The following is a 12,640-nucleotide window of genomic DNA, read 5'->3' on the forward strand; positions in this document are numbered from 1 at the left end:
CAGGGAAAGAGCCCTGGGGCAGGAGCCAGGAGGCCACACCCCCTCCTGCCCCAGGTGTCAGCTGGGTGGCCCTGGGCAAACCACCAAACCTGAGAGGCACACCCCTTATCCAGAGAAGGTGACAGTCCTTGGGCAAATGCATGGGGGACCCAAACAAAGGATGGCATGATGGGGACTAAGTGAAACTGAGATACCCATCCTAGGAGGGGGATGGAGAAGGGGCGGGGGGTGAGAGAGGACTCAACCTGGGGACAGGTGAAGGGGAAGGCTTCCGGGTCCCTCTGGTGCTGCTGTGATGTCATGCTGGTCACACAGGGGGCCAGTACTAGCAAACGGGACAGAGGGGCCAGCCACAGTCACTCACAGCTGGGGTGGCAGGGGGGTCCCGTCGATCCAGTGCCAGCCCTGGGGGCCTCGTCGGGCTCCCACCCAGGAGTACTTGGTGACCGGGTGTCTGCTCAGGAAATCCTGAGGAAGGAAAGCAGCAGGTCATTCTTCTCGGGTCACTGGGACAGCTCACCTGGGCTTCCATCCCCCTGTCCGATCCCCCCACCCCAGCTTCCACAAGTTCCCAGCTCCCCAAGCTAGAGACGTGACTCATCTCCCCAAACGCCAGGAAGTGGGAAGCTGTATTGGATGCTTGCTGGTTGACAGGCACTGTGCTCAGGGCTGGGGACCACAAATGGGGGCGATCCCCTCTCAGCCTTCAAGGGGAGAACGGACGTGATCCTCCAGCCCCACAAGCAATGCACGATGGGTACTGAGCAGACAGAGAAACAAGGAAGCTCTGAGAAGATGGTGAAAGGCATGGGGAAAGCTGGGAGCCTACAGAGAAATCCAGGTGACAGACAGCAAGCAGCCTCGCTGGGCAGGAGGCTGCAGAGGTGGTCAGGGAACAGATGGTCAACACCACAGTAGCCAGCAAGAAGAATAAACTACATTACATCCACTCAGGAAGTATTGTTAAGACCACTAAAGGGGACTTCCCTGGGGTGCAGTGGGTAAGAACCTTCCAATGTGGGGGGACAAGGGTTCGATCCCTGGTTTGCGGAACCAAGATCTGATGTGCCAAGGAGCAACTAAGTCTTGAGAACCGCAACTACAGAGCCTTCATGCTCCAGAGCTTGTGTTCCGTGATGAAGACCCAGTGCAGCCAAAATCAATAATAATAAAAATGTTTTAAAGAAAGACCATTAAAAATAAGGGTGAGTATGAAATCCATGGGACAGCATGGGGAAAATTTATAGTATGTGAGAGGTTTGAGTCCATGAAAAAGCTGAATTAAAGTTGTGGCCTGATTATAAGAATGAAAAACACTGTATACCCCTGGACACAGACACACGAGGAACAACAAAAACCAAAACAAGGATGTGCAGAGAGCTGTTGGAGACGCTTTTTTCTTTTAAATATTTGTCGTCAATGTCATGTTTTTAGCAATGAATTAAAGCAAAAAGCCCATGTTTAAAAATGTTGAGGGGGGCAGAGTGGAAAAGAGGCTCGAGAGGGAGGGGATATATGTATATTTATGGCTGACTCACGTTGTAGTATGGCAGAAACCAACACAACATTGTAAAGCAGTTATCCTCCAATTTAAAAAAAATCAACTCAAAAAAAGATGTTTCCATGTCCTAAACCCTGGTGTAGGGAACTGGAAGGTGGAGGGGTGGGGCAGCTGTCCATACCAGCCCAGACTTTGCAGAACATAAATTGTGCTATGTCACAGAGCGGTATCATGGTTCCTATTGCTCAGATGGGTAATTCCACTTTGGGGAAGAAATCCAAGAACAGAAAGAGAAAATGAACGTTCTCAAAATTTCCTGCTGCTATTTATAAAGATAAAGTGGAAACCACCCAAATGCTCAGCAGTCAGGAAATAACTAGGCAAATTATGGGATATCAACATGATGGAAAATTACAGTGCTCTTAAAGATGACAGGCACACCGAAGACGCAGTTAGGCAAGAAAATGTAAATATGAAGTCATGCCAAGTGGGAAAAAGCAGACCATGCCAGCAAGCCCATGGCGCTCACCACGCTGAGCAGCACACACGTTAGTGATGACAGGAAGTGGCCTGGCACACATCTGACATAGGCTTAGTTCCTCTCCACCAGTGTTCAGAATGACAGAGACAAAAGTTCTATGTTTGACCCTGGGGATTAGGAAGCAAGCACGGGGACTTCCCTGGCGGTCCTACGGTTAAGACTCCGCACTTTCACTGCAGAGGGTGCAGGTTCAAGCCCTGGTAGGGGAACTAAGATCCAATAGGCTGTGCAGCATGACCAAAACAATAAAACCCACGGAAAGGAAGCACAGAATGATGCCTGCCCCCTTGATGACACTATTTGTCCTTCAGGTCTCAGTTTAAAGGTGACTTTCTGTAGGGACACTGCACTGAACCCCTCCCCTGGATCACTACAACCTTCATAGTTTGGAGCTTGGTGTGAGACACTGAACTCGTCAGTTTTCTGTATCAGTGAACTTGGTGAGGACTGGGGGCCTGCCCTATTGATCATTGACTGTAAGAGCCCAGCCCACAGCAGACCAGCCCAACAAAATGCAACCCTCCAACCCCCATATCCCTGCCAATAACCAGCAAGGGCCACAGGTAACACGTAAGCTGTGAGGCCAGCCCTGCACCCAGAGGTGTTGGTGCAGACCCATCCTCCACCCACCCCTTTCAGGAACATCAGCTGGTCAACAGCTGGGAGAGGAACCTAAAAGAAATTCCAGCCTGAGGGGTGACAACCTTACCCCTTCTGAAACCCCAAAGACCAGAAGACCAGACTGTACAAGGCACACACAGCCATTCCCGGGCATTTCATTTCCTCTCTGGCTGGACTCCACAGGCTGGGGCCCAGGGGCAGGGCTGGGTGGGAGCTTTGGAGGGGATGAGAAGGAACCTGGGCTGGCTTTGAGCTGTGAGTCCGAGGGCAGGACACCCCTAAGCATCTTACAACTGTGGCTGCAGCAGATGGGCTCCTGCTGCCCAGCCCCGACCTCCTGGGAACAGTCACTCCTAATCACCAGATCTTGGAGCTTCTTCCAGTGCTGAGAAGGCGGCTATCACTGCAGAGGAGCGCTATGGGGCCTGGCCACCCCCTACTCAAATTCTGGTTCTGTGACTTGCAAGCTACTTGACCTTAGGCAAGTTCCCTGACTTTTCAGAGCTTCAGTGTGATCCTCTGTAAAGTGGGAAGATGTTTGCAATGAGGCCTGAGATCATGTCCACAAAGCCAAGGGCGTGTAGTATATACTCATTAAATTAAGAGTCTCCAGTCTGCTGGGTGGTGTGTAAATCTTCGTGTCTGATCCCAACATACATGACCTCATCTGATGCTTGGCGTTGCCAAGGTGATCCTACCCTTCCCTGTCTTAGCTCCAGGCCATCTGGCTCTCTCCCTGGGCCTTCCCCACCCAGCTCCACCCATTCCATTCCTTGCAGCTCAGACTCCACTAACCTGTTCCCATTGTTAGCGAAAATTGTGGTGTGGGAAAAGCACTGTTTAGAGAGAAAAGTCAGAGAAGGCAATGGCAACCCACTCCAGTACTCTTGCCTGGAAAATCCCACGGATAGAGGAGCCTGGCAGGCTGCAGTCCATGGGGTTGCAAAGAGTCGGACACGACTGAGCGACTTCACTTTCATGCATTGGAGAAGGAAATGGCAACCCACTCCAGTGTTCTTGCCTGGAGAATCCCAGGGACGGTGAAGCCTGGTGGGCTGCTATCTACGGGGTCACACAGAGTCAGACATGACTGAAGCGACTTAGCAGCAGCAGCAGCAGAGATAAAAGTAAATTCTAAAAATTTGGGGGGCTTCCCTGGTGGCTCAGATGGTAAAGAATCAGCCTGCCATTCAGGAGACCTGGGTTCGGTTCCTGGGTCGGGAAGACCTCCTGGAGGAGGGTATGGCAACCCACTCCAGTATTCTTGCTTGGAGAATCCCCATGGACATAGGAGCCTGGCGGGCTACAGTTCACGGGGTCACAAAGAGTCGGACATGACTGAGCATCTGAACTGAACTGAACTTCCTCACCCCTGGGAAACCTAGCCGATCTTAAACCAGTGGCTAGTGAATCTAATGATTGATGGCACATGTGTGCAAGCTAAGTTGCCTCAGTCATGTCTCTCTGCAACCTGTGGACTGTAGCCTGCCAGGCTCCTCTGTCCATGGGATTCTCCAAGCAAGAATACTGGAGTGGGTTGCCATGCCCTCCTCCAGGGGATCTTCCTGACCCAGGGATCAAATCTGTGCATCTTGTATATCCTGCATTGGCAGGCGAGTTCTTTACCACTAGTGCCACCTGTGAAGCACTGAAATGTTCTCCTTTCCTCTTAACTTCTTGAGGAAGAGGAGCTGTGGCTATGTCGGGCTCTGTGTACTACTGGCACTTTGGCGTGTCCCAGGGGTCCCTGCCTCCCAACTAGTGAGCCCAGCCTTTGCCAGCCAGCCCAGCCCCTCTACCAGCCGCCGGCCTGTCCTCAGCTGCTCTTTCCCACCCCTGTCTCAGTGCCTTCTGCAGCTTCTGGCCCTTGTCCAGAACTCAGGAGAATTCTAGAAGTCCACAACCATCATATTCAGGATTTTAACTGCTTGATACCCAAGTCTTCACTTTGGTCTTTTTGCAAGGGGCATTTTGGAAGTTCCTTTTTGAAAAAAGCTTATTGAAACTTTGTGATGTATTTTCTGATTATATATACTTGTGTCACAAATGATTGATCCTATGTGCTAAGTTTTAAAAGAATTTAAGATCCATTTGCGATTGGGGTAGTTCAGCCCATCTCCCCTCTTGGAGGACCCCAGTCACAGGAAGGCCATTTGTTCAGGTGACCTCCAAAGTCATTGTGGACCAAACCTGTCTGATGTGAGGCTGGAGGGCAGGGACCTTTTGCTTCACCAGTTGTCTGATGACACTTGCTGCGCTGAGTGAGTCTCAGGAGATGGGCTGCTAAGTCCTTGCCCAGTTCACCCTCCACCCCCCATCAGCTCCAGGCACTCTCTAGGGATCCACCAAGTTCCCACTGGTCTTCACTTTGCAGACCCAGCCAGGCTGGGTCTGGCAGAAACCATTATATTCTGATCTCTTGGCCTACCATTCCTCTACCATTTCCCCCTACTTCTAGAGCATACTATTTGTGGAACACCTAGAACATTCCAAAAAGCTGGAAAGAAGAAAAATAATCACTTGTAATAATCACTTGTGGCTCCAGTGATAACCATTAGTATACTTTCTTTCAGTACTTTTCATGCCCCTCCCCTGCCCACCTCCCCCCTTCTCACCTGGGTGTGTCTCAGCAGGGGGAGGGTAGCGTGGTGGGCTGAGCAGAAAGCCTGGCTGGTCTCCCAGGCCTCGGCTTCGGCAGCGAGGTAGTAGCAGTGCCCCTCGGACCACATCCAGCCCTGGGGGCATGGTCGGCATCTGATCCCTGCAGCACGGAGAGCGGAGGTGAGCACAGGGTAAACTGTACAGAGCTCAGGGTTGGTATGGATGTTCAAATATCAGGGGGCAGGTGCGGAGACATGGAGCTGGAGAGCCTGGAAGGGGAGAGGGAAACCAGCATGGGGGGCGGGGCAAGCACGGGGGCGGGGTGAGCACGGGGGGCGGGGCGTGGGGCAGGTCCCGGGAAGGCTTATGCACAAGCTGCATCCACTGGGAAGGGGTTCTAATCCCTTACCTTTGCTCACTGAGCCCCCTATCTTTGTGCATCTGCCCAGGGGGGTGTCTTTTTCTTCTTTTTTTTTTTCTCAAAAGATTTTTTTGATTTGGACCATTTTTAAAAGTCTTTATTGTACTTGTTACAATATTACTTCTATTTCATGTTTGGGGTTTTTGGCCACGGGGCACGTGGGAGCTCAGCTGCCCAACCAGAGACTGAACCTGTACTCCCTGCGTTGGAAGGCGAAGTCCTAACCACTGGATTGCCAGGGAAGTCCCTGGGGATGTCTTTTACTAACTTCACAAAGAAGCTGGAAGGACTAGACATCCTGCCGGTGGAGCAGGGGAGGAGAGGGGTGGGGGAGGGGGAGGAGAGGGGTGAGGGTGGGGAAGAAGTTCCACACCTGTTTTCGAGGCCAGGGCCACAACGGCCATCGCCAACACCGCCAGGAGCACGGCCATGACTGCCAGGGCCCAGCGCAGGGACCTCATGTACATGGGCAGCCCTGGGAGGGGGGGAGGGGAACACCAGGAGACACAGGTTAGGATGTCATCGCAACTCAGGACCATGCTGAATCCTACAAGAGCATTACACCCACCTCAGCACCCACCCCCTTGGCCCATAACACCAGGATAAACCATTCAATTTAGGTCCAAACTTCATATTTGGGAGAAAACTGCTAGAAGATATTCCACTTCTTAAGTAACAAGGAGACAAGAGATTCTCTTCAAGTGAGAGAGTTAAGTGGCTAACAACCATTAATGGAGCTCCTGATGTGCACAAGAGGCAAGGCACCAACAACACGGAGGGGGCAAGGTCCCTGCGCTCAGGTTGCTAACGGGACGGACAAAGATACCAGGAGATAAAATTCCACAGGAGAGAGGGCCCAGGGCTAGATTCAAAGTTCAACAGACCCTCCGATTCAAGTTTAAGTCCTGACTCCATGGGACCCTCAAGTGTTCTCGGTGTTTTCCCATTTTAATGTTGGAATCACACCTGCCTCTGCTCTCTTGCTCCAGGTCACTGGAGACCACTGATGAAGCATCAGGCAAAGAGTGCTTTGCAGGCTGCAGAGCTCTAGACAAACGTGAGCAGTCAGCAGCTCAGGGACCAGGGGACTAGATGGCTGGAAAGAGGCTGCGGAGGGGAAAGGAAGACAGGGGACACTCCAGGAGGGAGGAAGGACTCAGATAGAATGTGTTCAGAGGTCACCTTCTACCCCGTAGACAGACTAACTGGGGAGACCAAAGGGGAACACCTGGAGAACAAAACAGTCAGTGCTTGCTCACAGACATCGATAGTTATAAGCAGCTTTCCACCTAGAAAGGCACGCGCATCTGAAGTCACTGAGCACTCAGGATGGGACCTCGGCCACAACTCAGGTGTGAAATCAATCAGAGCAAAAACATCGTGCTGCAGGGGGCCCAGGACCCACCCAGATCTTGGGGATGTGGGTCAGGAATGCCGCATAATTGGTATGAGGGTCTTAAGAAATCAGTCATATTTCCCAAAGTCTAGAACAGCAGAAGTAAGTCTGTGGCAAATATTTCATTATTTTGAAAAGAACAATTCCATTAAAAAAAAAAAAAAGCCACATACATTGTGTATACCCACCGTCTGATTCCCTTTTTGTATCTGGTATTGACATCTCTGATGTCACACCCTGTGCTGCTTTTCTTCGCGGCTCATCCATTGTCATCCAGTCTCTATATTTTGACTGCCTCTCCCAACCCACAACTGAAACAGGGCCTGCTTCCTCCTGTAGTCAAATCCCACAGCTGGGGCAGAGCCAGTTTGGGAGGACTCACAGTTTATTCACCTGGGGCAGCCGAGGGGCATCATAAAAACTAAAATACACACTTTCAAATACACAACTTGCCAGAGGACTCAGAGGGCTCCTGCCACTGATGCCGGTGGCTTCTGTCCCTCCGGCTGAGCTCAAGCATGCTGGACACCACTCTCTCAGCTCCACTTCCTCCAGACACTCAGAACATTCTTCCTCTGAATGTCCCTCACCTCCCCACACCATGCCATCGCAGACTGCCAGGCCCTTTTGTTTTCTCCAGAGTAAGGACTGCCGGAGGGCAGGGTCAGGGCTCTGTTTCCTCCCTGATGTGATGGTTGTCTAACCCGCTGGTTAGACAACCACTGAGATCCAGCTGTGGCTCTCCTGCCCCGACAGCGCTGGGGAGGAAGCGTTCTTGGCACGTGCTCACACTCCGAAGTTAGTGCCATCCGTTGAGTATAGATTCACAGAGCACTGCCAGGTGTTGGAGATTTGGTGAGATGTAGGCTGTCACCAGCCATGCCCCGCGGGGCTCGGGAATCCTGAGGGTACTCACAAGAGGGATGCTGAGCTGGGCAGCACAAGGGCCCGTGGAGCACAGAATAGAGACACCTACCAGCCTTGGGACCAGATGAGGTCACTCTAAACCAACACCTAAGGGGACATATTCTCCATCCCAGGATCCAGCTGTCCCTCCAGTTTTAGGCTGTCTGCAAAAAGTGACTTCTCTTCTGGGGTGCATGCTGCCATTGAGAACATTCCCTGAGTCTTTTTTTTTTTTTTAAATATTTATTAGTTTGTGCCAGGTCTTAGTTGCAGCATGTGGGATCTAGTTCCTTGACCAGGGATTGAATCCAGGCTCCCTGCATTGGAGCTCGGAGTCTTAGCCACTGGGCCACCAGGCAAGCCCCTCCCTGAGTCTTTGATTTTTCAGTTTACATGGGGCCAGCACCTTTGGGACAGTTGCCCCCGAAAGCAGTGAAGAGACAAAGCAGTGATGTCCCCTAACTCTTTCCACAGTGGCCTCTGCCCTCTCGGGTTCACAAGGAGGGGACATGAAACATCTGGGTGGCAGCATTACTGTGCTGGGGGCCTGGGCAAGTCCCCCAGCCTGTGCCCTCAAGTGCCCTGTTGTTGAGGTAGGTCACTAGCTTGATCCCTTCTGGTAAAGGCCACAGCAGGCAGAAACCACACGCAGAGTTGCTCATCCAGGCAGCCTCCCTCAGACCAAGCCTCAGCCAGGTGCTGGGGACCTTAAAGTTCTCTGATCCCACACTTCCCAGAGAGCAAGCCCAAAGCACCAGTGTCTATGCGCACTCTGCAGTATTTTCTGTCAGCTGTCTTCCCCCTATACCCTCAGAATTCATCCTCATGCCCCCAGGTTCCTTGCCTCGTGCCCAGAGCTCTGTTCCCACGTGGCTGCTGCTGCTAAGTCGCTTCAGTCGTGTCCGACTCTGTGCAACCCCACAGACGGCAGCCCACCAGGCTCCCCCGTCCCTGGGATTCTCCAGGCAAGAACAATGGAGTGGGTTGCCATTTCCTTCTCCGCGTGGCAGCACTCCCTAAGTCTGCCTCTCCCCAGGACACCGCTGACCACATCTTCCTCAAACTTTCTCCTTTTGCAGCTGCTTTGTATCCTGATTCTCTTCCTACCACCTATACTTTTCTTTCCCAGTCTGTGACTGGCTCCTTTTCCTCTTGTTCTTTGGTGATGCATGGCATGCAGGATCTTAGTTCCCAGATTAAGGATCGAACCTGAGACCCCTGTAGTCAGGGCTTGGAGTCTTAACCACTGGACTGCCAGGGCGTTTGACTCTTCTTCCTTTAAATGACATCACTGCCTGGAACTCCCAAACGCACCTGCTTATTTCTTCCCCACCTCTTTCCCCATTCTCCACTCTGGAAGGATAACCCAATGAATCCATCACTCCGCTACTCAGATAAGCAACTTGGGAGGTATCCCCACTCCTCCTGTTCGCGCATCTTCGTGGGCACAGTGGCCTCGCTCACTAATCCTGCCTCTTGAACCCTCCCTCCTACCCCTGCCACAGATCAGGCCTTCATGGTCTCTGGCTGAACAACTGCTATCACCTCCTAAGATCTGCCTTCCTTCAACCTCATGCCCGTCCCAACCTTCCTCCACAGTGCTGTCAGAGCTCATTTTCTAGTCATTTCCTTATTATCCCACCCTTCAAACAGTAAAGAATCTGCCTGCAACACACAAGACCCTGGTTCAATCCCTGGGTCAGGAAGATCCCCTGGAGAAGGGAATGGCAACCCACTCCAGTGTTCTTGCCTGGAGAATTCCATGGACAGAGGAGCCTGGCAGGCTACAGTCCATCAGGTCATAAAGAGCCAAACATGACTGAGCAACTTCTATTATTAATCTGATAAAAAGCTATAGACTCATTCTGGTAGACAGAATAACGTCCCCTTAAAGATGCTGGTAAAGAATCCACCTGCCAATGCGGAAGATGTAGCTTTGATCCCTGGGTCGGGAAGATCCTCTGGAGGAGGAAATGGCAACCCACTCCAGTATTCTTGCCTGGAAAATTCCATGGACAGAGGAGCCTGGCAGGCTACAGTTCGTGGGATTACAAGTCAGACACAGTTGAGCACAGAGCACGGCAGCAAAGATGTCCATGTCTTAATCCCTGGGACCTGGGAATATGTTAGGTTACAGGTACGTGGGGATTAAGGTTTCTTATCTGCTGACCTTGAGATGGATTTCTGGGTGGGTCCAATGTAATCACAAGGGTCCTTATAAATGGAAGAGGAGGACAGAAGGACAGGAGAGTCAAAGATGGCAGTGGGAGGCTTCAAACAGACATTGTCTGGTTTGGAATATACAGAGGACCATGAGCTAAGGAACTCGATCACCCTTAGAAACCAGAAAAGGCAAGGAAACAACCATCTCCTGAAGCCCCCAGAATGGATCACAGGGGTTGATAACTGGACTTTAGATCCCCGAGCCTACATCAGATTTCAGACTTACAGAACTGCAAGATAATAAAATAGTGCCATTTTAAGCCTCTGTTTGCGCCAGTTTGTTACAGCAGCACCAGAAATCGACTACTCTTCTCATGCATAAAGTGTGCTCCCACCCAACTCTGCACAAGTTCCTGAGTGATCGGAGTCCTTGACCTCTACCATGTCCAAGAACAACCTCCCCACCTCCGTCATAGAGCCCCTCGGGATTTGCATCCTGTCCAGCTGACCCATCCTTCCACTCGCTGGCCAAGCTGTTAGCAATGTGTCTGTATCTAGCTCCCCAGGGTCCCTGTTCCTGTTGGCTTTCTACCTAGAAGGAGTCTACCACCCGCAACTCCTTAAGCTTCTTAGTTGAAGGAAGCTTTCCCATGCCCTCAAGTTCACCAACCACTCCCTTCTGCTTCCGTGTCCAGGATTTTTATATTTAGGATCTTTCTTCTTCCCTGCAAACCCCCACGCCGCTGGGCACGCCCCCCACCCCTCCCGCCCAGTCTGGCCTGTTGTCCCCCCGCAGTAGCTGCTGAATGGATGAGTGTTAGGGGCCAAGTGATCCCTGATATATGGGAGGGAAAGAGGAACCCTGGGCCTAGAGAGGTCGGCCAGCCAGAGCCAGGAGTAGGTTGTTCTATCCGGTCGCCACCACCGTCACGTGATCCTGAAAGCCTTCCTCGCGCCTGGAATTCCTTCCACCCCTACTTCTCAAAGATGCTGCGCACACTAAGACGGAACGCGAAAGTTCTTGGAGGGTCAGGGAGGGAGAACAGTGGTTTTATTTTTTACTACCAACAATTTGAATGATAATTACGTAGACCTTAAAGTTATTGGCTCTAAGCCAGAGGGACCGGGTGGGGATTCCTCCACTCCGGTGGCTCAACCCCCACCGGGCAGCGCTGCTCCCGGCGCCCGCGCGCTTACCTACGCGCTTTATGATCCGGGACATCTTCTTGTCGCCGTCCAGCTCGGCGTGGGGCAGGAGCACGGCATCCTCCCGGCAGCGGCAGCGGCACACAGGGGAGCTCGGGGACTCTGCGCGCCCCTCCGCCGGTCTGGCGCAGCCCTCGGCGTCGAGGCCGCGCTCAGTCCCGGCGGCGGCCGGCGGCGTGTCGCGGCCCCACGTGCCTCCCGGGGACTGGGTCCGCCGCAGGAGCGTGTGCGCGGGGGAGGCGTGGCGGGAGAAGCCCGGGGACTCGGGCACCGGGACGGTGAGGAAGCGTGTGGAGGGCGCCGGCGAGGGCGCGCGGCTGCCGCCGGCCGTGCCCACAGACTTCACGCGCACGTCCACCTGTAGTTCCACCGGGGTCCAGGCTCCCGGAGCTGGCTCACCCGGCGCGGCCTTGGGTATCAGCTCGGTCTCAGGCATCTCGCCGTCCCGGGGCTGCTCGGCCGCGACGGGGTCCGGAGACGGCGGCTCCGGGCCGGTCGACGCCTGGCGGCGGAAGGCGCCATAGCCCAGGCTGGGTGGCAGTAATCGCAGGGGCGCGGGGCGAGGCGAGGGCAGCATCTTCCCGCCCGACAGGTCCTGGCCCGCGCCCGCCGCCTCTTTGGCGGGGGCCAGACTCAAGCTGTTCTCGGGACTCTCAGGGCGCCTTTCCTCCGCGGAGTCCTGCTGCTGCTCCAGCTCCGCGACCTGGCTTCCCAAGGACTCCATTTCTAACTCGGCTCCGGCTCGGTCTTCCCTTGAAGCCCCCCGCGCCGCCCGGGCCCCCTCCATCCTGTGCGCAGAGGAGCGGAGAGACGCCGAGCGGGACGCACCTGGGCCCAGGTAGGGGATTAGCGTCTCCTCCCGGGTTGGGATTGGTCCGGAGGAGTCGCTTAAGTTGCCAAGCCACACCCCTCCCTGTCGCCACACCCACTCCCTCCTCCCAAACCAGGGCCCCGCTGGGATTGGCTATGGCCAATGGTTCTGTTGGCCACGCCCCTTCAGGCTCCCTTCTGACTGAGGTTTTACTCAGAAAGATAGAGCTGGGAACAGACTCATAAGGGGGATCCCAGAGCTCAGACTCTTCTTTTTCTTGTCCCTGGCCCCAACCGTTTCTCCCTCTAGCGCTCTGGACTGTGCTGATTTTTGAGAGTTATGGCTTGGGCGGAGAGCGGTTGGCCAAGCCTGTAGAAATCCTGGGACCTCAGTAAAATCAGCGGGTCCAAAGAAAACGGGCCTGCTTGTGGAAAGGAGCAGAGTTGAGTATCTGGGGAAGGAGCGGGCACCTG

The 12,640-nt window shown here is 53.5% G+C and overlaps 1 protein-coding gene across 4 annotated transcripts in view; it reads right to left on the minus strand.

Moving 5' to 3' along the window:
* The window catches only part of KLRG2 (killer cell lectin like receptor G2), a 25,173-nt gene extending 12,951 nt beyond the window's left edge, over positions 1-12,222 (minus strand). For all 4 annotated transcript variants that reach the window (XR_009600542.1, XR_009600544.1, XR_009600543.1 and 1 more), the window contains exons 1-4: positions 11,348-12,222; positions 6,059-6,160; positions 5,279-5,424; positions 365-468 (exon numbers count right to left, since the gene is read on the minus strand). Coding sequence is in view for 1 of the 4 variants with exons in the window: in XM_042248914.2 (XP_042104848.1) it covers positions 365-468; positions 5,279-5,424; positions 6,059-6,160; positions 11,348-12,143 (1,148 nt within the window). In the remaining 3 variants the exon portion in view is untranslated. The remainder of the gene's footprint in view (positions 1-364; positions 469-5,278; positions 5,425-6,058; positions 6,161-11,347) is intronic.
* Between the last annotated feature and the right edge of the window lie 418 nt (positions 12,223-12,640).

This window comes from Ovis aries, chromosome 4 (genome assembly GCF_016772045.2).
Source record: "Ovis aries strain OAR_USU_Benz2616 breed Rambouillet chromosome 4, ARS-UI_Ramb_v3.0, whole genome shotgun sequence".
NCBI classification, from domain to species: Eukaryota; Metazoa; Chordata; class Mammalia; order Artiodactyla; family Bovidae; genus Ovis; species Ovis aries.